Source organism: Phalacrocorax carbo, chromosome 2 (assembly GCF_963921805.1).
Source record: "Phalacrocorax carbo chromosome 2, bPhaCar2.1, whole genome shotgun sequence".
NCBI lineage: Eukaryota > Metazoa > Chordata > Aves > Suliformes > Phalacrocoracidae > Phalacrocorax > Phalacrocorax carbo.
Genome location: NC_087514.1, coordinates 153,100,457 through 153,126,568, shown reverse-complemented (window position 1 = coordinate 153,126,568; position 26,112 = coordinate 153,100,457). Strand labels below are relative to the sequence as shown.

At 38.8% G+C, this 26,112-nt stretch overlaps 1 protein-coding gene across 13 annotated transcripts in view; it reads right to left on the bottom strand.

The window, feature by feature from the left end:
* The window catches only part of CREM (cAMP responsive element modulator), a 43,619-nt gene that overhangs the window by 2,262 nt on the left and 15,245 nt on the right, over window positions 1-26,112 (bottom strand). For 3 of the 13 annotated variants that reach the window (XM_064444967.1, XM_064444965.1, XM_064444964.1), the window contains 5 exons: window positions 19,641-19,787; window positions 15,671-15,762; window positions 15,383-15,528; window positions 8,689-8,877; window positions 567-723 (listed from right to left, as the gene is read on the bottom strand). In XM_064444967.1, coding sequence (XP_064301037.1) covers window positions 567-723; window positions 8,689-8,877; window positions 15,383-15,528; window positions 15,671-15,762; window positions 19,641-19,787 — 731 coding nt within the window. Of the gene's footprint in view, window positions 1-566; window positions 724-4,731; window positions 6,293-8,688; window positions 8,878-15,382; window positions 15,529-15,670; window positions 15,763-19,640; window positions 19,788-26,112 lie in introns of those variants that run through there. The other 10 variants (XM_064444972.1, XM_064444969.1, XM_064444968.1 and 7 more) reach the window with 7 other exon arrangements.

Below are 26,112 nucleotides of genomic sequence, written 5' to 3'. Positions count from 1 at the left end.
TAAAAAGTATACCGCCACCTCACACAATATGCCTCACAAAATGACAGGGGCACTGCACAATAACTTACCCCAGTAGCCAAGTATTTAGGAAAGTCTATAATTATCATTCCGTCTTAGAATAAGCCCTCTTCACAGCATCATTAATACACAGCTGCTAATGAGATCCTCAGATATTTTCCTAACTAATTCTTTGCTGAAATGTTCCAAAATGAATAAACCCATACTGGTCGTTTTACTGTCAGTAGGGGGTGGGGGAAATATTCAACAATAAGTATACCTACAGATCATCACAAAAAATTATCAGCAAGGGACAACACTAATATGGATTTCTGAATAACCATAATATTTTAGAACTAAAAATCTGTGGCGATAAGGTCAACTCTAACTTTACAGAGTTAACAGCCAATACTCAGTGCCATAAGGTCGTGGGATGACTGACAAAGAATTTCTTGCCTTCCCTTCATCAACCACAGGCAGTGCTCATGACCTTAAGAAGAAAACTTCATTAGAACGTTTGGGAGAGGAGGGGGTTGCAACACTGGCCATTAATTGTTACATCGTCTTACCTATTTTTCAGAAGTCTCAGCTCTCTCTTGCGTGTTGCCTCTTCTGCCAGCTGCTGAGAGCTATGCAAAGTCCCTGGCGAGGCTGCCATTACCACTCCCTGAGGTAAGGTAGTAGTGGGAGTTCGAATCTGGTAAGCTGGCATGTCTCCAGTGGCAGCTGAATAAAAGAATCATGTTTTAAACTTTATGGCAAAAATGAACTATGCAGAAGTCTCTCTAGAAATAACAGAATTCTGTTGATGAGTTATCCAGGATCCCTGATACATAAAACATTTCACAGGCCTGTAATGTCACAGCTATATTTGTTATCTTAACTAGAGTTTATTTCCACACTGTAAATAAGTTATCTGAATTGCTCTAGCATGTGGCCCCACTAGCCAGCCAGACTGAAGCCTGTGAAAGCTTCCACGTGGCTCTTTTCAGACAACATAGAGAAAGCTGTTTGAGAAACACACTCAGAACGTCCACACTTATTTCCTGTTTGCACAACCCCACAAAAAGATGGGCCTGCTGTTGCAGCCACTGAGGTTTATATGCTATCCCTGCCCTCTAACAGAGGCTTCAGGAGTCAATGTGCTTCAGAAGTCACCTTTCTCCTCCTTCTGTGTGATGGCAACAGTGACAGCCTTACTGTCTCTCCTCCCTTTACAGCAGCAGTTTGGCAACCTTTGGAAAACCAGTGAGAGCTGCTGTTGCCAAAATAAAAAGGAACAGATAAGTGCTCATGGTGAACAGGAGTTTGCTCCTTGAGCAAGAGGACCACAAATAGGATGCTGCAGCATTAGCAGGCAAGAGGAGGTGGTGGCGGTTGCACAGGAAGGGGTGTAACTACACAGTAAATTGGAGTGCAGAAGTTCAGATTCAGCTCCTGAGCCTACCAGTTTTTAGCTCCCCCCAAGCTAAACACAGATCTGAAATCTGACATGTTATTTGGAACAAAAATCTTTCTGATAGTGTCACCCCATTTCTGAGGTACTTTGTTCCTACATGATGTACCCCAACTTTAAAACACTGGGAAAGTCCTATGTACCAGTGTCTTGTCTGGCAGAGAAAACAAAACAAAAACAAAAACCAGAACAAAAACCCACAAACCAACAAAACCCAAAATCCACACCTGGACAAAAAAAAGTAACCCTCCTCAAATTATAAGCAAACATTTACCTATTCCTTTCCATACGTATTTTATATTACCACGGAACAAAACTTCAAATTTTGTCATTAAAGCTATTGAATATAAAAGACGAAATTTCAGGGGCTGTTACGTTATGCTTAATTTATACTTTAATTCCTTAAAGCAATATTCAAATAATGGAAAAACTTAACTTGGAAAAATAAAATGTGGACAGAAACACTTCAGGGAGGCTGACGGGTAGAGCAGTAGAGAGAGATCCGTCAACCACAAGGGGAAAAAAAAAAACCTGAACTTAATAGAAAATTCACTATTATTGTTGAGTTAATGCAGGTGCTTCACTAATTAAATACAAAAAATAGGATCAAGCTGTGTTTAGACTACAATTCCACAGCCATGTCCTGAAATCATTATCAGCTTAAACACTTTGCACCTCCCCCCTTCTCCATCCTGCCAGTAAAAGTGTTTGTGGAATTACAAGAAGGACTGGACCAGTGAACTGACCTGAGTTAGGGATAATCCCCTGGGGATGGGGGAGGGAGAGAGGACAGCCCTGTGAGCACTAATAGGCAGCTGCCATGAACACAGGGCTTGGTCTTCCTGTAATGTACAAGAGCATAATTACCTAACCCTTTCTTTAAGTTCTCCACATCTCTTCGCAGTTCCAGTTATGTCAATGGGACAATACTTCAGCTCACTGTTTGTAAAAATGGGATTTTGGAAACTCTTCAGGCTCACCTTTATGTTGGCCACATTACATACATTTTATAGACCCGGTGGTAAGAACTACCTTTTTCTCTCTCTCATCACCAAGTAAATAAGAGATGTTATCTTAGTTTGCATTAGCTACACTGAATTAGAAATTCAAGGGAACAATTTTGTAGATCAAGCCACGGGGAAAGACCCATAACCCAGGTCACTTCAGCCTGGCAAGACCAACCCCTTTATTGTTTTCGTTTGATTTATATTCAGATGTCAGCTAACAGGATTTACTGCTGCTGTTAAGAGGACTGTGTGATAACGTGCCTGCAACACGGCTTAACCAAAGTGAATCCCTATCTCAGCTGGGATCAGCACTGTAAGTAACAACATGTTGCATGGATAATGTGAGCTGGTTCCAGTAGCGTCCCTGTCTAAAAACTGGCTCACTTATAAACCTACAAGCATGGTAACAGAGACAAATTATCATTTCGGTGGTGCAGTTAAATTAAAAAAAAAACCACACAAACAGTTGAAAAAAGAATAGCATTGACAAAGTATCTTTTAGTTGTGCAGTAATATCTGCTTTATGATACATTACTGCAAATCAATTATTTCAAAGTCTGCAATATTTTTTGTATAATATCTCAGAAAGTTACAATAAAATACTGCTTCCCAAAAAAAGAGATTGAGAAAGATGAAACAGGCTTTAAGCAAGGGGGATAAAATAACCTCAAAAAAACCAAAATCATAGTTTAAGTCTAGTAATGTATCTACTTATTACAGGGAAGGGTACCTCCCATTTCATCATCTCAGACAGAACCCCCCCAACCTTGATCCAGACAGACAAACCTCTGTGGCCATTTCTAATGAAACTCCATGAAGGTTTAAAGTCATTCCTAACATATCAGACATAGGACTGAGACCGTTAAACAAAGCAATAAGCCTGGAGATGTTGCATTTCCCTAACGCATTACCCCAGGTCTTGCCCCCCCGCTTTCCTTAAAATTGCAAGTGAGTAAAAAGTCACTGAAAACCTGAAGCTTTGAGCTGAGACTTACAAAAAGGAAATTACTAACAGGAAGACAAACAAATGAAAAGACCAAGCAAAAAACTAAACCACGTTCAGAAGAGTACAACTAACCTTGTAAATTAAGCCCTGAGAAATAAAAAAAAAAAAAATTAAAAGAAAACCAAAAACATCAGCCACCTTCTATCAGTAGAAGTACCTTCTGTCATCTAGCAGTAACTTGATGAACGCTAGAGAGCATCCCTGCACTTAAGTTCTTTCAGTGACTATCCAAGACAAAAAAAATCCTGATGCATGCCATGTATTAGTACATCTATTCGCCCCTTCTGTGAGTCATAACGATGGGACTAGATTATCAAAGGGGTTTTAACTTCACCACTGAACTGGCTAAACAAGGCATGAATCATTATCACTTTGAGCATTAAAAAAATAAAAACCTCAAACAAAAACCAAAATGTCGACCCGGAGAAGATACTTATCTTTAGATTAATGAAACAATATGTAACCATCAACAAGCAGCAGCACGTAGGTACCAGCTGCGAACTGGTTAACATTATGGATCTGCCGGAGGCAACTGACGAAGCAGAAAGGAACTGACTAAATCGCAGCATGACTTGGAGCTGACGTCAGTGTGTATCTTGTTTGGAGTTTAACTTTTCCAGTTCCCTACTGCAACACGATTCCAGGAAATCTAATGACGTCAGCCTTTTGAACTCAATTAGCTGCGGAACAGACCATTTTACAGTGGAGGAGAAAACAAGCAGGCATTACAATACTTAAAATTATTGCTCTCAAATTTGTTTGCATTTAGTATTTTCTTTAATAATGAAAGCATAGGGTTTATTCACACTACTGAAACAATGCACACCTTCCTTTTACAGCTAGGTTTAAGCCTGTTTTAGCTATCACATCTGAAGTGTTTATTGCTAAACAAAAAGGCAGGGTCATTTTTACAAAATAAAAAACAATTATAAACACAGTAACATATTACTGTCTCCACAATAAAGAAGAACTTAAGAGTGGTGGATTTTTCAGCAAAATCCTGCATCAAATACTAAAGATTAGTTATCTGAATCAATCTCTGCAAGAACTCATGCACTAACAGTGGGGTTTTTTTTCTCCCCCCAAATGAAACTGTTAAAATTGCCCTGAAATCCTGCACTGCCTAGGTATAACCAGAAGCTATTTGTACCAGTTTTGAAATATGAAAGTTACAGCAACAGGTTCAAAAGAAAATGTCACAAATACCAACTAAGCACTGCTCAGACATCCAAAAATACCATGTAAGAGACTAGGACAATTTCTACCTGTTTCATCTCCTGTTACAGCCATGATCAGCTTCTGCACACCCGATTCTCCTGTTCCTCTACCAGAGCTCGGCGTGAACTGTTCCAAACTAGCAAGCATGTGCAGGATTACAAGCAATAGCACTGACATCACAGTGACCTCACTTGCTTACCACTGTCATTAATATGCTCTGTCACTGGAACAGCTCACTGAAACTGCAGCCCAAATAATTCCTTTTCCAGTAAACCTTTTTCTTTCTTCCTCTCCCATATTTCTATAAGACTAGCTTTGTTCTTTTTCCCCTGAATTATTCACAAATCAACAGAAAGCACTCACCACAAAGCAGGCTGTAAAGCACGACCTGAGAATTCAAAACACTCACTGACAGAAATTAAAACATGACTCTAGAATTTGTGAATGAATCCAAACGATAAAGTAATGAGTGGATAGAAAATAGGGAAATTTCAAAAAAAGACGTGCAGTTGTTTGGATTGGAGCAGTTCAACTAAAAGGCAGAGAACTCTGTCAGACAGACATGCAAGACAGGAAAGCTTAATAAGCTATAACAAATAGTCAAGTGAAAGGCTAAAGCTCCTTGCTTTTGGGGGGGAACCCACAACCCACTCATTTAGTTTCAGTTAAAAGCTTCAGAGTAAGTCAGCCTAAAGCTAGTGATTTCAGATGCTCTTACAGGCAGAACAGTAGCTCTGGGTAGGGGCTACCTCTCCCCCATTCCCTCCTTTTTCAGAATAAGTCCAAGAGGTCTGGTTGACTTAGTTTTGAAAAATAAAAACCAAACAAAAATATCTCAGCTCAAACACGTACTCCTTATTTACATCAATTTAAATGAAATTAGTTTCAGACCAGCAGTCCAGACACTGGTCTGTATGTAGGGCATAGCAAACTTCTAAGGCCTTTGTCTGTAATAAACAAATTCAGACTGATAATTCGTCAGCTGTGAAACTATGCCAAGGACAGCAATAATGGAAGCATTGGTGCAAAAAAGGAGCGCCCTGTGATTACAGGACCACTTCAGGATCATACGAACAGAAGATCAGAACTGAAGCACCCGAGAAATTCAAGCCACAGATCTCAAATATCGCTGTTCATATCATGAAAACACACATAGATCGCAACAGAATTATTTTTGATAGAACTTTTCTACACTAATTTTCACTAATAATCAAACACTTTTTTTTTTTTTTTTGCTTCAGCTAGCAAAATCCCCCTTAACCTGTATTAGGAAACTGTCAGGACATCAGAACTGCCTCTTATTTTGCCTATGAATGTAAACTTGTAGCAACTGAAGTATCACTCAGTTGGATCAACACCTTTGGCACTTTTATACTAATCCTTTTTTCCCAATCACAGGTTATCAGAAAATACCAAGCTCAGGGTTTCTGTGATGCCGTCCATTATTACATGAGATGCATAAACAAATACTTTAGAAAAAACAAACACATATGCTATCTGAAATATTCGGAAACAGATCTTTTCAGCCCTAGGACTGATATTTGTTATATTTTTTTCTTTCTTTTACTTCCATGATTATTACAAATAAAATTTATATGCTGTCTACCCAAAATCATTATTAAAAATATACATAACTGGAAAGATTACTACGCAGAATGTTGCTTTCCTATTATAATCTGTGCTATCACAATATTAGGTGAACAGTGAACAATGAACTGTATGTAAACGACAAATGTTCATAAGCTGCATTCCTAGTTTCTAGCATAAGCAAGATGACCTGTAGAAAGGACTTACTAGAGACTTTTATATCCAACTAATTCCACTGTCTCACTCCATCATGAGTAACGGGTTTGTTGACAATATGCAATTTTTATCATAAAGAGATCCGTATTGCTGTAAACATCCCCAGCTGCTTTCATAATCTTTTTATATACTCTCATGATTTTTTAAGATTTTCCAGTGTCAATAGCATATATAAGTTGAAACCTTTTATCTTCTCATCATCTCTGAGTTCGTGCTCATTTACTATTCCCTTTGTTCCCCTGTGTACGTTATGCAGCACTTTTCTTCCATGTCAACAGCTATGAGCATCACTAAAGCACTGGACTTCATTTGGGCCAAAGAAACAGAGAATTGCAGGAATTCATCTTCTCTGAGCATGCACAGAGAACAAATCAAATTAGTTAAAAGTATCTAGAAGCTTCCAGAAATAGCATATAGCAGGTACTGAGTAGCTGCCTCTGAGTCTGTTTTAAAAGTTTTCATCACAGGCAAGACACTTACAGGCTATACCATTGAGTAGTCGAGCCCATCACTGAGACTGAGGCTGAATAGACAGCCCATCAGAGGACAACCCTGTAATGCAGAGTCTGTAAAGGAAGGCCAGTCAAATGAAATTCCCAAGGACTGAAATGTTGCCAGACACAGCCCCTAAATTCTGTGCTTCTTCACAGACTGGGGAGGTTTTAGGAAACAACTGAGGAGATACTCTCTCTGCCCCCCCCGTCCCACATTGAAGCTCTGAAGAATCAAAGCAATACATACAAAATATTACAGTCAACCTGGAGAGACAGAGAAGTCCTCTAATTTAAGGGATGGGTATGCATGTGTACAGAAAACATATTAGATCCATGCTCAGAAAACATGCACTACCAGAGTGGGAAATTTGTTTGGTGGACAGCCAAATTTGGGTCTTAAGGCTTTGCTAAGAACATATTAATAATAATATTTAGGGAAGTTATAACAGTACTCTCTGCATGATGAAAAATAATGTTTTGGGTAAAGGTTTTTCCTATTATAGTCTTAAGAGCTTCCTTGAAATGTTTCTGAAAAGTTTTGGGAAGGCAATGTATTTCAGCAAAGAATTAACCAGAGGCAGCTGAAGAATTAAAATTCAGTGTTATTATTTAGCATTGTCTCAACAAGTTCAGATATCTACAAGCTATTATCTTTATTTACATCCTGGGCTTCCTTTACAGCAAAGGGAGAGAAACGGCCACTTAAGACAGAACTTATTTTAAATGTCCTTATTAGGGAAAAAAAAAACCCACCTCAACCTGGACTTCACCAACTACCTCAGATAACTGTGCCTACATTTAGCTGATTACTCTCATCTACTCCATGAACACATATTTAAAGTCTTCCTAGCTCTTCTCATGGTTTATTTCAGATAGCTGTTTTGGCTTAAGAAAGCGTTTCATTCATACAGCTGACCCTCCCTACTTCTCTCTGCCCACAGAAAAATAAATACGGAATATAAATTCCCTATATCCTCCATTAGTTTAGTGTCTCCATACAGAAATCTATTCACAATTTTCAAAGGTTTTCCTCAGTATAACCCAAATCCCAAACCTACTTTCCCTGGTATCAATACGAATTCAAGATATCTTTGGCTCTCAATCTCCCTTAGCATTTCCAAAAGGCTGGGAACAGTGGAAGGAAAAAAAATCCTGCATAAATTATAGTAAGGTTCAAGAATTTGCTATTCACAGTTCAATTCACATGTGTGGATTTTATAGGACCTACGAAACATTTGTCTGTGGGAAAAATAGCTTCAGTAAAGGGTCTCCTTTCTAATAACTACAAGAATCATAAGGACATTCTGCCCTAAGCATATCCAAAGAATTTCAGAACTTGTGTTTTATTAAGATTGATTAACTGCTGAAAAGAATAGATTAGTTTCATATATTAAATGAGATGCACCCTCAGCATCTCATTTCAATCTGTAACAGCACCTTCACTGTGATTAAATGATCTCTCAAAGTCTGGACAAGAGAATTCAAAGCAGAAAGTGATTTTCTACTGCTATTTCCTCCTCATAACTTTTTAAATCAAAAGTAGCTGCTTTACTGGGCAGAGAAACTGAGCCTCCTCCTAAGAGTTTCATCTTGTTATGTATAAATATTTTATTTAATAGTGCAATAATACCAACACAAAATAAAAAGCCTTTAAGAAAAATTGTTTTCTACTAAAAAACTAAAATGCAGTAGACTAACAAAATATACCTTGAACAACAACTTGGCCTCTGGGAACAAAAAACTGCTGGGTGCCATCAGGTGATTGTCCTGCATATTGCACAATGGTAGCACCTGCCTGAGGAGCTCCTGAATTTGTCATTGTTAATGTCTGTAGTCCGTGGACACCATCAGAGGGTGGATTAGAGATCTGGATTGTACCACCTTGAGTTATAGTAACTAAACATAAAAAGAAAAAGAGAAGTTAGGCAATAGAAAGAGATATAACACATGTTAAAAAGCACATCTCCCTTCTTAAAATAAACATTGCCTGACAGGACCTCTGGTCCTCTCCTTGCTTAAAGATCAACTGCACAATAAAACTTAAATTATGTTAATACTGATTTCCACAAATATAAAGCCTGTTGTGTAGTACATGCCACGTGTATAACAGATAAAAGGCAGTGTTCCGCACTGTTTACCTCTATGCTTCCAGAAATATTAACTCTCCTAAAACAGTTCTAATACAAGAAAAAAGTAGTAGCTCCTAGCTGTAGAGAATCATTGTTGTTTTAAACACTAATGTAAAAAGGTTATTTAAAAAAAAATGAAAAGGTCTGTTTATTGACTTCCACAAAACAAAAACCCAGACATGTAGACAAAGGAAGAGCAAGCCTTCGGACACAATCCTATCCTTAATGTGAGAGAAAGTCTAGCCCAACAACGTTTTTCCAAGTTCTACAAAACTGTGGAGAGTCCAATACTTATGTAAAAAACAGAACAAAGGTTCCCTACCATGTAATCAAAAATATGAAAACCACAAACATATTTTCCCCATTTAAAAAAAAAAATCACTGTGTTGCTAACTGTAACTAAATATTTATAAAAAAATAAAATTCCCTGGAGAGGTTACTAACTGGATATTCCTCTTGAAATTAGCATTGTCTTTGTTAAGAGCAGAAATATAATAGAATCACAGAATGGTTTGGATTGGAAGGGACCTTAAAGATCATCTAGTTCCAACCCCCCCTGCCATGGGCAGGGACACCTCCCACTAGAACAGGTTGCTCAAAGCCCCATCCAGCCTGGCCTTGGACACTTCCAGGGATGGGGCATCCACAGCTTCTCTGGGCAACCTGTGCCAGTGCCTCACCACCCTCACAGTAAAGAATTTCTTCCTTGTATCTAGTCTAAATCTCCCCTTTTTCAGCTTAAAGCCATTATCCCTTGTCCTATTACTACACTCCCTGATAAAGAGTCCCTCCCCATCTTTCCCATAGGTCCCCTTTAAGTCCTGGAAGGCTGCAATAAGGTCTCCCCAGAGCCTCCTCTTCTCCAAGCTTAACAACCCCAACTCTCTCAGCCTTTCCTCATAGAAGAGGTGCTCCAGCCCCTTATCATTTTCGTGGCCCTCCTCTGGACCTGCTCAAGCAGGTACATGTCTGTTTTATGCTGGGAGCCCCAGAGCTGGACACAAGACTCCAGGTGGGGTCTCACCAGAGCAGAGTAGAGGGGCACAATCATCTCCCTCAACCTGCTGGCCACGCTGCTTTTGATGTGGCCCAGGATGCAGTTGGCTTTCTGGGCTGCAAGCGCACACTGCCAGCTCATACTCAGTTTTTGATCCACCACTACCTCAAAGTCCTCCACAGGGCTGCTCTCAATTCCTTCATCGCCCAGCCTGTATCCATGTTTGGCATTGCCCTGTCCCAGGTGCAGAACCTTGCACTTGGCCTCGTTGAACTTCATGAGGTTCGCATGGGCCCACCTCAGGGGCTTGCCCAGGTCTTTCTGTACGGCATCCCTTCTCTCTAGAATATCGACCACACCACTCAGCTTGGTGTCATCCACAAGCTTTCTGAGGGTGCACTCAATCCCTTTGTCCATGTCCCCAGCAAAGATGTTAAATAATACTGGTCCCAGTACAGACCCCTGAGGAATACCAGTTGCCACTGGTCTCCACCCAGACATCAAGCTGTTGACCACAATTCTTTGACTGTGACCATCCACCCAATTCCTTATCCACTGAGTAGTCCACCTGTCAAATCCAGGTCTCTTGTGTTAATGAAAATACTCCCGGAACTTTTAGATGAGAACCCAATTCCCAAGAAGTAACAAACTTTTCTCCCCCAAAGGTTATCTAAACTGCAATCATTATAATTGCATTTAAGTGGTATGAGATGGTACAAAATTCATATGAAAGTACAGATTCGGGATTGCCAGCTCCTCTTTTTTCACTGTCAGATTCACAGTATTTGGTAATGCTCTTAAAGGTTCAGATCTGGTTATCTGAGTACATGATTTGTTTAGACACCCATGTGAGTTTTGGAGATGGTTGATTTCAAACGTTCTGTCTTGACAATAGTAGGTTATCTTGAAAGGGCAACATCAGATAACACTTCAAAGAGCACTGAAATTCTAACAGTTGGTTAGTAAACTGTTATCAGTAAAGCAGACAATAGGAACTATCCACTAGAAGCTCAGCTAGCTTTTTGAGAGTGTAGTAGTTATCTACCAAAATGGCCAAATCCTAGCAGCTAAATTAGCTTTTTTTGGGGGAAAATGGGGAATTCCTCTCACGCCGAATGAAGCACTGAGCCCTCTCTGCAATACTGGAACAGGGTTCAGCATGGACCTCCAGTCATACCCTCAGAAGAGGGAACATGTAACATAGGAACTAGCTGGGTGCTGCACACAGGCTCCATAAGGCATTGGGGGCAGGCAGAAATGACCAAGAAGTTGTTTTGGTTTGGCCTTCAAAGCAGAAAGTGCCCCATTTTGGGGCAAGGTGGAAGGGACAAGCAGGAAAAGTAAATCATTGTCTCCTCTATCCTTCACGACATCCGCAACGCGTTCCCAGCAGCATGTGAGCTTCCCAGCAGGATTTTTCACCTCTACCTCCCAGAACAGTTCCACAGCTGAATTCTGCCTCTCAGAGTTAACACCAAAAATGGTATGTCTACACCATGACAGTACCAGACCACATCAAAACCAGTCAGTTTGAGTTCCTGAGCAGTAAAACATCAGCACATAATCAAAGTCCTTGGCTCCACAGCGAGCCTGGGTAAACAGTTATGTCACAGCTGTCCTGCAATTATTCTTTCAGATCACAATCCAGTACTTTCCACACAAGAGTGAATTAACCCCAGTAACTCTCTCCCTTACAGGATTGATTCCTGCCATATTACCAGAACACCACACTGCCCCCACCCCGCTCATTGTCCTGTTCTCAACCGCTGCATGAACTTTTGTTGTGCATGAGCTCTGCTGGAAATTGGGCCTCCTTAGAGTATAGGACTTTCCCAGACGGTCCCTGGAGTTGTACATCATGCATGTACATGGATACATCATGGATGTAAGTGGCATCTTCTCTTCTAGCTAGGACTGAATACGATACTAATACAATTCTCTGAGTATGATCAACAGCTCTATCTAATCCAGAAAAATCAGATCTTTCCCTCCCTTCCAAAACTGGGAAAAGCAACTGAAGTTGATCTTTCCCAAAAGAGTTCTTAGTTTTCCAGTTGTTAAAAACCTGTCCTAAGAGAGCAAGCAACCCACACAGATGGCAAAAGAACGAGTAATCTTCATTTCCCCTGCACGGTTTCACACAGATCATGATATGCACAAGTAGGCAAGGGACAGGGTGGCAGGCAATTGATTCATACACTCCAACTGAACAAATAACTCTTGCATGGTTAAAACCACCACCACAGCTAAGGCAAGCAATTTTTTTTCTCAGTATTCAATAACCAACATGGCAGAACTACAGCCAACAGAGAAGGTCTGTAGCCAGATCAGGCTACAAGGCTCATACACAAGACACCACCTTAGGCAAAACTATCCATTCTCCTAACAGAAAGGTAACACCCGTGTTGATGGAGGTACCCGAGAAAGACATTTTAGCTAGCTGGTCATGCCTGTCAGTCTGCTTCCATAAGCCAAAGCCAAGAAGCTCTGAGGAAAAATGTACTTGGAAACCATGGCAACATACCATTTTGGCTGGTAAAAAGAAAGCACAAAACAGCCATCGCTGCTGCTAATAGAAAAAAATATATTTGTTTTTCAGAAAAATCCAGATATCAAGCTCTTCCAGAAATAGTCATCCCAGACATGCAGGCACCAACATACAGTCAAAATTATCTTTTAAACTAAACTACCTTTCCTATGCAGGACTAGAGAGAACGGTGAAGAAAATAAGGAATCAGCAAACGTAGTGACATGACATCTGTTTTAAACCACGGCACAGTATAGCTGGCTGTAGTGACACTGCAAGACCAGTTCTTCATTGCCGTGGACACTGTACAAGCTTTATGGATAAACTGCAGGATGCCTGCACAGGAGAACCCATGCAACCAATGCTGGCCAAGAAGAGAAGAGTACTCAGATACAGTAATTATAGGCAGAAGTAAAGAGCCATTGTCAGGAGATGTAGATATACATGTAGTGACCTTCTGCATCATATACAGACAGAAATCAACATAGGAGATGCTGCATTCCCACATAGTGTTCCTGGTTTTAGCTGACAGCAGTTCCTGAGGATCACAGGCAGCCAACAGGATGGCTGCTCAGAAATGCTGCAGATCTGTGCCTCACATGCATAAGGACTAGAAGTAAACAGTCAAGCTCTCTTTGGTAAATTCCAAATCAAGACCCCCATCTACCACAAGGAGATGGCCATTCTTGCTACCACTTAGATTCAACTTGAAATCTAACTTTTCTGGCATGCAATAACTTAAAAGGTAATGACCAGCATTCTAAGAAAGATTTTGATGTTATCTTTCCTAACCAGAATTAGAGAGAACACACTGCAGCAAAAGATGTGCAATATTTTAACTTTAGAAGTTTAACTTTTTTTTTTTTTTTAAATCAAATTAATGAACTAATAAACTAGGCAAGAAAAAACATTTTCAGAAAGACAAAGCTCTCAAAGTTTTTCAGCCAGAATCAGGACAGTCTATGAAGGCTGACATTGCATCCTGAAGCAATGCCTCATTATGGCTGAAAACCCATTTATCATGTTAAATTACTTTATACAGCACGTTTTTTTCAGACTATAAGTCATTCAAAGAAAAAGCACCATAGAACAGAAATCTTCTACGCTTGGCTTATGTGAAAGCCAAGTTTAAATTAAGATTTAATTAAATTTTTGTGGACTCTGTTAATTCAAGCACATTGTTGGTGATGCTCTCTGTTGTTTGATTTTTCAGAAATAAATGTTTGATTGAACAAGAAAGCAAAACCTGTGAATTTCATTATTCTTTTATACATTTCCCTGTCACTATGACTTATAGCTACGTTCAGATTAAAACATCCTCAATTAAGAAGTAAGAATCACCCGCTGCAAGACATTGCGAGTAAGAGTACAACTCTGGTTTCCTAGAGGAATAGACCACTAAGAAACCTAAACTCCTAATTTCTCAGAAATCCTAAACATTTGGACACTCACTAGAGCATAGTACAGACACTGTAACACTTCTTTTTTAGCCTTGAAATTGCTGATATATGTATATTTTTTTAAACTGAACCTAAGCCAAACAAAAAATATAATTCAAGGATATCTGCCAGATTCTGTACTGGACAACTATCCTTTAAAATGACCTCAGGTTCACAGAAATGAGCACTTCAGATGCTGGACATCATGAAGCAGAAATTTCTTTATGTCTATACCTTACAGAAAGGGTAAGAAAAGCAGCTTAGGAGCCCAAGCAAAATTACTTTCTATGCTGAAGGTGTAGATAATATTATAGGAAATACTGCTTTCTCAGAGTTGGTAATTACTTTTGTTGCATAAATTAAAAATAACAAGAATTATAAGGGTGACTAGAATACAACTAGAGAGCCATGCTATCCTCTTTTATATGCCATAGCAGTGTCTTAATAGTCTTCCTCTGTTCTCCTGTTTCCGAAAAAAAACCCACCCACAACACTTCTTTTGCAATTTTCCTGTGATTATATCAAAGGAATGATACCTGCATTTCAGTGTGGCTACAGATGAAAAGACATAAAAAGGAAATAACTGTAGCAGTAAAGCTTTATCCAATACATCACTGACAAAGAGTTATTAGAAAGTTATCCCTCAGATGATACATGATTAAACCCAAAGAAACTATCCTGAGCAAATTACACAACATTTTTAACATAAATGCAAGAACAAAAGACAGAATTTTAAAAATCTATGAACAGAACTGTGAATCTAACTTTTAACTTGTGTTTGGATGAAGTATCAAATGTTGGAGACCACAATTTAGGTTAATTCTCAGCTAAGAACTGGAGAGGAAGAGACATAGTTCTTTTAAGAAAGAAAATTCAAAGGTAAGAAATAATTTCATACTCCAACCTTACACTTCAAAAGAAGTCTAACTCACTAGTTGTCATTTTAGGTAATGAATAGCACTAATACATAGCAAATCACTAATGTGAAACTGCAATGATTTATAACGCTGAACATTCACATAAGTGTCAACATTTTCATTTCCCCCGAGCCTCACCTTCACATTTAAATGGATAGGAGTTCTAGAAGGACTAAATCTGGCAACCAACAAACATTACAAGAAACAGACTAAAAGTCTATAATACCCATGTTAGGAAAAATTAAATATAAAAATTGAAATTATTTAGAAATACAGAAGCTCTCATTCTTCTTAACCAAAATCCAACATTTCTACTTCATTATGGAACTCTTAGAAACAAAGTTGTTCCTACATATGTTCTGCACCATCACACAGTATCTTTGCAAACATACTGTATTGCCCTGTGTTAGTATGATACAGGCCAGTTGGCATGGCCATTGCAGAAATTCCAGAAGGTGCTCCTTCATCTTCTGACTTTTCTTCTTCTTCAATCTTTGGTACTGCAGGAACATCTGATGACAGCTCATTCAAAATTTTTCTAAAAGAGAATGTAAATAATTTTATATATTTGAAATCCCATATCCATGAGAAAACTAAGTCACTGGCTTTTATCAGACAGTTTTGCTCTAATATATAAGCTGCCTTTAAAAACCAGCAAAACCAAAATAAAAGTTCCTTACCGGTATGAAGGCCGCCTTGAAAGTATTTCCCTACGTTTCTGAGAATCAATTATCCCTTCTGATTCTGCAGATTCATCTGCAATCGATGTTACCTGTAATAGCAAAGTTTCTAAAATTTGTAACTTCATTAAAAAAAAAAAAAAAAAAAAGATATCAACAGAGTAAAAGATTATTTTAAAAACTTTCTTCCATGTTTGCATACAGGAAGCTTGTGCACTTATTTATTCACTAATTATGTGATCTTGGACTTCTTTTTCCAAAGCAAATCACAAATTATGAGGTTCGCAACACATAGCCACTTAAATGACATCTTCCATTTGAAAAAGAAAAATAACTCAAAGCAATCCAGGTTATAGTTTTTGTGAACGACACCTAGAAAAGTTACTAAAGACAGAGATTTCTTTAAATATAAAATATTATACAATTTAATTAGCTTTAAAAGTGAAATTAAACAGAATATGCACTAATGCACCTTAACAGTATACAATAAAAAAGCCTCTTCACAACCACACGAAAGCTATTTAGAAAATAAGTTTATTTAAATATGCACATTTATTACATTTACCAACACATATTCATAAATACAAATACATTGCTTAGCAATACTGTGCGAGTTTTAGAAACCCCTGACAAATCCACAATGTCTCATTTTCTCAGACCTTTATTAGTAGTATTTTCACAGGTTCTTTTTCTCTTAAAATTACCCAAGACAACTTTAAGGCCTGGAGCTGAATCACACTCTACCAGCAACTACCTTATTACACAGAACTGAAAGTGATTATTGAACAAGGAAAACATGCTATTTTCTTGATTCATTTAACTACTCAGAACTACTGGTGTGCAAGATCTCCAAGCTGAGACAGTGCAGTAAAGTTAGCGTGGGAAATGACCTTTTTCACATAAAAACAGCTGACTGCAGTTTCAGACTAAGCACTGCGTTAAGCTAACGCTAAACAAACATGAGTTAAGTGACTAGGAGGCTCAAGTGTTCAAACTGGGTGCAGTGGAGGCTTCCTGCAGCTCAGGGAAGACAGAGAAGAGCTCTAGAACTCATGCGGCTGCCAGGCCTGAACGCTTGGTGCTAGAAACAAAACCTGCTTGACCTCAACAGAAAGTGACTGGCTGGAAGGTTCTGGAAATCTATATCCTGGGGTCACCCCAACTCAAACCTGTGAAACTCTGCCTTGAAAGAACTACAGGTTATTGCAGAATGAAATTGTCTCATCACTTGTTAATTTTATTATATTCCAGTTATGTGTAAAAATACTTTAATGTAGCCTCATTTTGCTCGGTAATATGTAGGAAACAATTTAAACGCTATCCCTGCCTAATGAAAAAAAAAAGACCACACAGAAATAATGAGCGGGACTTCTGCATGTCTGCAGATGCATAGTTCCACACCAGACTTCAAAGCTGACTGGCAGAGATACAAGAGCAGTTTGTATTCATCCTTTTGCAGGATGGACCAATGCTGACCAGAAAGAGAGATATTCTGAAAGACATTTCTCTCCAGTTCCCTACAGCAATCTGCTTGTGGATTGACCTCCACTCCTCCGGCATAAACCTTCAAAACTAAGACAGTATTACACAGCCAAGAGCCTGGGCATCCTACCTTAAAACAGAACCCTCATTCTGCTGGGGGGGGACGGGGGGGCGGAAGTAGTAATAATTTAAAAAACCAAAAACCAAACTATTTGTCCCAGGACAAACAGCAGGAAAAGACAAATTTAGTGCCTTTAAACCTTGCCATTCCATTAAGGGTTACCAACAGCCACCCCTAGTTTGTGAACATGGCCAAAGAAGTCAGGAACAGTCGTACTTTGGAAAGAAGGTAAGGAAATCAAAAGAAGATTTAAGCATTTTAATGTGGAAGAGGTAATTTTCTTCAAGAAGTTTCAGAAGTTCTAATTTTCATCAAGACAGAGATAAATTTAATGTTTCAGTTTGTTCTAATAGCAAGCAACCACGTTCACAATGCTAACCAATGCAAACCATTGTAATTTTTTTCCTGGACATTATTCAGACTTCAAGTTTACCACACCACTCTGCATTTGAACAAATTTAACTTCGAGCTCATGTTAGTCTGACAATACCTGATATATCACAGGGGAAAAAGTCAACTAACAATCTAAACTTCAAGCCTTCCTACAAGTAAAACAATGTAAACAAAACAGTTTCATCCCAAAACCAGCAGCATTACAAGAAAAAAGTTTTAACGCTTTCCAGTTAAAAGTTGCAGGTGTTTGAGGGAGAGGTCATGCAAGCTTTAACATCAACCTTCAACATACTTTCTTTTTTAAAAAATTTTTTAATTAAACTGATATCATTTCTCAAGTTCCCCACTGTCTGGCAGGGATACGCTATCAAGTTGAAGTCAAATGATCTGGAGGAAATGCCAGGTGGCAGGATAAAGTACTTAAGAGGATCACAGAAGGGCTGAACAACCTCTGTAATGGAGTCTTTTACAGCATCTTCAAGCCCTTCTTGTAGCGTCACCTCATTTGCCATTAACACACTCAAATGAAACCAAAGCAAAAGCCTGGAACTGACTGGACGGTATTAATCAGGACACAGTTTTCCTGTCTCTACTCCTTTGGGAAAGGGAAGACAGACAGAGATCACTCAAGACAACAAATAGTTGACTTCCACTCCCCTAAGAAGGCAGAGCAGCAGCCGGCAAGAGATTCCAGAAAAATTCCTCCTGAGCTTTTGAGCAAGCCCTCTATTTTCACATGTATGTCCTGACTATACTGACTTGAAGAAACAGTGACAGAAATTGGGAATGACTGTAGTATACTTCTCTGATAAAGTTCACTCTCATAAATTACAGTTAGAAAAGGATTCCATAAAAAAAAAGTCTTTGTTTTGAACACTCTGATTTTACTTCAAGTTTGACCAAACCCAAGTCTCTTGCCATCTACACTGCCTGTTTCAACAGCGATCTAGAATTTCAAAACCATACCAGGTCCCATCATCTACACCCACTGCTTACAAATAAAACCTTGTCCAAATACTGATTTTTTTTTTCTCTAAGCTCCAAGATAAATCATAGTTATATATGCCTTTTTATTTATTATACTTGAAAGCTACTAAGAAGTCTCAAACATTAAAGGTGGCTGGCAAAGCATGTCTTTTCCTTAACATGCTGCAATGACTGCAGGTAAAAGAGTTCACATGTAGCAGGTGTACGGCCTCTTCTACCACAGATATCAATTCTATTTGCAAAAAAGCAATTCAGTTGACATTTCACAATCAGATTTTAAAACTAGAGCAAAGGCATTCCTAGCTACAAGAAAAACACCAATGGGAGGCCAAGTCATTTTCAAAACACTGCAAGTTCTTTCTCTCTAGTCTTTTTCACTATTTAAAAGCTCTGAAAACTTGTAAGCATTTCGCACCAGTCCCTGTTTTCTAACATCAGCAACTTCAAACATGTGAAGATTTGCCAAATAAATATTTATTTTGAGGATGCCTTTATTTTTGGTCTTTACATATCCACACCCACAAAAAGAAATACCAGATCCTCTAACAGGGCCTGCTAAAAATAAGGAATCATTTGACTATAATATGTTTACTTCCATTACATCCAGACGCTCTCCAAAAATACATTATGAGATTTACGAGTTCGTAGTCTCATTTTAAACATGATCACAGAATTTAACAAAACAGAGAAACTGCAAGAAACACTAAAGTAAGGCTACATTATTACACAAATTTGCTGTTGCCTAAGTTCAGGGTTCCAAGACACAACTTCTTAAAAGATAAACAGGAAACCTTAAAGAATCACTACACAATGCTTGTAGAGCTGCTACTGGTTGGCAATTTGCCACCCTCACACCCCGCAGCTTCCCGCACCACATGAGTATATCTTGCAGCACTGGTAGGAATGAAGAGAAACTGAAGATGGGGCTGGTGGGAGGAGTTATGAGGCACCAAATATTCATGAAAATGTAACAATAAAAGCGCTAACCTGAACAGCTTGCATGTGTGGTGACTGAATGACTGAGGGCTGTGTGGCTTGAATGACACCCTGGACATGAACAGTTTGACCAGAAGGCAACTGCACTAGAGTTACAGCTGGAGATCCTCTTCCAGCACTTGATGCAGCTACAGACACCTGCAAAAGTTACAATCATCTTGTTTAAGTAACATGCCTTAAGATTTCAGCAACGCTTTTAAAAGCGATACTAAAACAGATTGGTTTTGATGCCATATCTAGAACAGCTAAGATGTGTGTCATTATCACACGCAGAAATAAACTAGTTCTACTAGTAGTTTGGTGTGTATCTTTCCAAATGGTACCGAAAGCTTAAAGCTGTCCCCTAACAAATTGCAAATCTTTCTTCTTTTTTTTCCCCTCCAGTGACTTCATGATTTCTTTTTAATTAAAAACAACCCTGAGTTATCGCACACTAAATCTGTCGTCACTAGCATGAAGGTTAGGAAGAACCTTGAGAAAGGTAACAAAAAAATAGCAATATTCACTGAAGTGGTACATTGCTGCAACAACATACACGGCAGAATTTTCTTAGGAAAAAAAATAATAATCCAGAACTGCTTTGGTTTTGCTTGGCAAGAAGTTACGCTTTTCAGAGAGATGTCTCAAGAGACACGAGAACTTTTGAGATAGCAAAAAAAACCCTGTTAAATAAAATAATACGTGGATTTGTAAAATGATTTAGTTTAATAAATTCTCTTTATATATATTTGTATATAAAGAAAAAGATACTTGGAGTGGATCAGTGCTTTGCTACAACAACAAAAATAAAGAACAGCTGAATCTTCTTTAAGCCTAGCACAGCTGAAGAAAGCATTCTGTTTAGGAATAATCTGATCCCTTTTTCTGATGACATTTTAGAGCACACACAACTTTCCCCAGCCCTGGCTCTCAACCATCAGTACTGTGGATGAATGGGTTAAGAAACTGTTAAACACCTACAGGCTCAGAAATGATTCAATATTTATGCTTTTCTTGTTAAGTTCATTAACAGAAAAAAATACTGAAGCTAAGGGAAAACACTATGATCTCAAGTTCTATGTGATGAAACATCTCTAAACTCAGAAAAGAAAGAGAATGACAAACATAAATCAGATGATAAAAAGAGATATTGGGTTTTTCAAAGTATACTGCATTGAAAAACCTTTTATCTATATTCTGCATGTACAAGAATAAACCCAGACTCAGCTCTAAAATTCTGGTTTATTCCCTTCCTAGCTTTGTTCTCAGCCCCAAAAGGTATCTGCTATGAGCAGTAAAGGTAGAAGATGACAGTGAAGAAAAATATGATGAATGCCAAATAAAAAAAAAAGTTAAAGAAAGCTTCATATTTGTCTGTATTCACACTGAAGGCTTTTTTTTTTTTTTTTAATTCCAAATATTAAAGAAGCCTTCATTCCTGATCCATAAGCCATTGCTTGTCTGGGTAACACTGCTTTCTTGAAGCAACAGAAAAATTTTAACTATTATTAAGACACACTACTATCAGAAAGACCAGATGTTGGCTTTAAATTACCTCGAAAAAACAACGTTTCTAGGAAACAGACAGGATCTTGTCAACATTCACTACGTAATTGTTCAATTGTTATAGGAAACTGAACCACTTTTCAGGAAATAGAACAATTGAGGGCATTTCTAACCCTGAAATGGAAGCAATCATTCCTTAAATGGCATTAAATGGCAACATGTAAATAGGACATACACACCTTCTTCCCAATCTACAAAATAAATATTATTATCATTTATCAGAAAGAGATATTTGAGATTGAGGTCTAGAAAGTCTCAAAGATCTGAAGAGTATGATCTATTTTGTGTCAAAGCTGATGTCATCCTAAACCCAAGCTTCAAGGAAAGACCATAAAGCAGTCTACATGTTTACAAAACATGCTAACTTTTCAAAACATTACAAAAGCAATTTCATCAAACCTTTTGATTTACAGCTATCTTTGCAAGAGCTGCAATCTAATACAATACTCTGTGTATCAGAAAGAACTTTCTGCATACAACACACACAAAACAGTACAAGGTGAACAAGGTGAAGTTTTTCTTTTTAGTACACAATGGGTCAGACACACATAATCAGGAAGTAATCCAGTACTCAAGATTAAGAAACACTACATTCATTTAAAAGCTCCTTATTCAGTATAACCACACATGAAAAAACAGAAATCCACACTCAGCTAATACTCTTTCACACTACAGTTTACAATGTCACAGGAGAAATTGTTTTGCTTCCATTAATTCAGATAAGATTAAATGGGGGGAGGGGATGGGGTTGAGGGAAGAGGAGATGGTTGTATTTTAAAACTGGATCAAATCAAAAGTGATTTGTTTGTTCATTTATATCTATTTTGAACAGCTCAACCTGATTTGATCGCTGTTTGCTGAGTTTCCACAAATATCCAAAGGTTACACAACACGTAACCTACAAACTTTACTTTAAAACACCTGTGATTCTTTTGTATTAGGTTTGTTTCCTATAACTAAAACTGAAAAAAAATATTTCCAACTTCATATTCTGCATCTTTTACAAATATTAGAAATTTTAAAAATTTCTATTCATATTTCCCTTTGCATTGTTTTCAAACTGAATATTCCCATGTTAACCAAAATACTACAGTATTTTGAGCTGTCATGCATAAATGCTGACTGAAACAGACTTGGCAAAAAAATCACTTTCTGACATCAGTGATGAGCAATGCTACCTTTAACATCATTACTTCAAGGGCTGACTGGCACAGTGACTGAAAACAATCCACAGAAGCATCTCAGGAACATAGAGGGTGAGGGGAAGCGTAACACATTAAGCACCTGGTTAAACAGTGCAAGGGTTATGTCCCTGGCAATGGCAAAGCCACTTCAGATATTGTAATGTCCTTTTGTGTTCTATCCTCTTCGGTATGCAACAGCCAAGTCTAATAGCTTCAACGAATACCAACCCAGCATTCTGTCATAGCAGTATGGTCCCATACTTCATATGTTTGGAAATACAAGTGCTCCCTCTTCCAAGAAGGGAAAGAAAAGTAGCCAACATAAAAGATCATGAACCACCGTTGTTGTAATGCGCCTCAGGCAAGAATGCACTCAAGCCTGATGGGGAACGTTCTGGAGGGATGCAAACAACCCAGCAGCAGCAGGTGCCACTCAAAACCAAGACAAAAGGAACTAAGGACATCTCCATCTAGACCAACATACCTTGCAATACACGACAAGATTACTCCATGGGCCAACTCATGACCATATGTGGAAGAAGGACTCAGAGTTCATGGAAAGGACACAAAACCACCCCTTCAACAAACCACTAGAGACCACCCGATACCTCTTCAGGGGCTCCTAAGGGACTTGAAACATACGGATAATTAAGATGCAAGTATTGTAATTAGTTCCAGGACATCTAATGCATATGAATATACCTGAGCGATATAAGCTTTGCCCATCGCAACTTGCGGCATGCACGCTAGGAGGAATTAGCCCCTCTGCATCTGGCGCCATAATAAAGAATGTCTGCTTCTTATTACTACATTGGTGTTAAGGAGTTTTATTCCTGATTTCGGTGACATCTTCATACTGACACATGCATTCTTTCAGAGAAAGAGGTTACTCATCAGTTATCTGACTTCAAGGTGCATTGTCCATCTGAACAGTTATACAGTGGATGTACACACTCTCATCACCCAAGGCCAGATAACTTTTCCCTACAGTCTACTACAGAGGTTATGTTCACATTCAACCCCTCATACCTTAAATATTACTGATATTAAGTACCCAGTGCGCAGCTGCATCTGATTTCTGCCCCTGTTGTAGAATCTAAACACTACAAGGACCCTAGAAGTAAAGGCAAATGCACTCTGTAAAAGGGAAAGACAAAGCAAACCCATCCTAATGAAAGAGCAAAGGACTCACCACACTCAGGCACCGGGTAGCCTCTACGAGGAAAAGCTGAAGACAGGGAAGTTCTGCTCAATTCCAAAGCTAATGCCAAAAAAAGCAGCACATAGTTTTAAGGAAGACAAGGTTAGGCTGATTTCAGCCCTTTGGTGACAGAATACCCTTAAGGAAGCACAAAATGGTGACAAGGCTGCAGGGTTTATAATGCTCTAACATCAACTTCGCAAAATGTGCCAGACTTGCATTTGGCAGGCTGGTTTTAGAGCCGTATTTACAGCAGCCTGGCAAACTTCTACAGGGCTCAATCTGTTGGGAGCAGGATTTAACACAATGTTTGATGCCGAGAGCCCACAGGAGAATAACCCATAAGTGCTAAATCCAAGCAGTCCCAGCTTGCAATGGCTATGCACTCCAGACTCTGGAAAATTACTTCTGCTCTCTCTGACGGCAGTTCTCACATTGTGAATCCTGACCCATGTCTAGTTCAGGGCCAGCACCAAGGTCAACAGCAGTATCTCACACAAAGGCAGCTGACAGCTCTACTGATAGAATGAACATGACAAAGTTTATAAAATAGAATTCAAAGAAGAACCCATCAGAGTTGTAGGATTAAAGAAAAAAACCACAACAAAGTATTTTTGTCAAATCTGAAAAAGGTCTAAGTACACTGCTCTTGTATTTTTAGGGTTGTATTTAGTGTAGCTGAGCACAGGGCAACACAAAATGCAATACAGCCTCTAGAAATCCTGCAAAAGGAACATCTGGCTTCTCTTTGAATACCACCAGTGCAGATGTAACTGTTCCAGGATACAAGTTTGACCATCATCAACATTAGCAGAGCATTTCAACCCAAATTAACTTACATTAATACATATAGGGCTGTTCTTAAAAGGAAGCTCTGTGCATGTGAGACAGAACCCATGGAGCCCATCTCAAAACTGGTTGAGAAATTTTCTACCCTGCATCTTTGTTTTTCCCTGAAGAAAAGGTGTGAAGCTCCCATACAGGTGCTCCGTACACTTTCAACAGCCTCTAAAGACAACCACCAAAATATTTACAAATTATTATTTTCTTAGCTAATTTTTTTGGTGGCTGGATCACCAAAACAATACTGTGTCAATTCATTAACTGGCTTAATGTTAAGTTAAAAATTAGTAAGTTACCCAAGTTAAAAACTAAATTAAGTTAAAACTTAAGAAGTTAAAAGTTATTTGTTAAGTTCAACTATAAATACAATCTTGTCCTACATTATTTATTTTAAAAATAACACTTTCAAGATAGAAATTGTCAGTTTTGCCTCAATGGATGAAAGATAGAAACTAGCAAAAATGAGATGTAATTTACTGATTTTTGCTTTTGCAGAAAAAGTAATTTCATTATCATCACCAAAAAATTGCAGTAGCATATGGCAGTATCTATTACACAAGCTAGGGAAATAAAAAAAAAAGACAGCTACCTTTTCTCTACTACTAATCTATAATAGGTCCTGTGAGAAACCATAAACTAGGGTATTGTTTATTAAGACTTATGTTGAGATTGTGAGAAACTATAAATTAGGATACTGCTTACTAAGACTTATGTCGAGATTGTGAGAAACTATAAATTAGGGTACTGCTTATTAAGACTTAGGTTGAGGTCAAGGTAGAGGTCATGCGAAGAATACCTCCCAAACCACCAGATGTCCAGACTAACCAACAGAGATAAGGAACTGAAGCATGCGAAGAATACCTCCCACTATTCCTTTGAACATGGAAGTAAAGATGTATAAAAAGAGACTGTTTGAACTGCTCAGTACGGCAGTTGGCGGAGCGCAGACTCCCCTGCCGTCCAGCGCTGTATTTGCTCATATTCTACTTGCTATAATTAATAAAATTCTAATTGGATTCTGATCCATTGTGGTCTCAATTTATGACAATCTTGGTGCCGTGACTCGGGTAAGGAACGGTGAGCTTCTGTCCTCCGGGGAGGCGCCCCGCGGCAATCCGCGGCCCCGCGACCGATAGCTTACCTCAACCTTACCGACAAACCTAAATTCTAGAATGATGAGCAAAGGAGAAACCGGTAAAATCCCATAAAAATTCTGTGCACAGGAGTCTGGACGAAGACGCAGGGCGCGTAAGTATATTGCGAGTTTGTTCGCGGGTTTGCCGTTCAGGCGGGATTGGGTTTCCTGGAATATAACGAGTGAGAGGTTCGCTATATTGAACCAAGCGAGTGTGGACTCTTAAGTACTGCGTTTCCCATCTCCCGCGAGGGACTGGGCCAGGAACAAGGGGAGCGAGTGAGTGTATGTTTGTGGATATTCCAGAAGATGGGGGCGAAGGGCAGCAAGCCTTCGACTCCCATGGGAAGGGTACCCACTGTACCTAAGAATACCCCTCTGGCATATATCCTAGACAATTGGAGATATTTCCCTGGAACCCTAGGGAGAGATAAACAGAAAATGATAGAATATTGTACTAGGATATGGGGAGGGAAGAAGATTTCTAAAGATGTCGTTTGGCCAGTCTATGGGTCAGAAGAAGATTGGGTCAGACAACAATTAAACCTCTGGGTT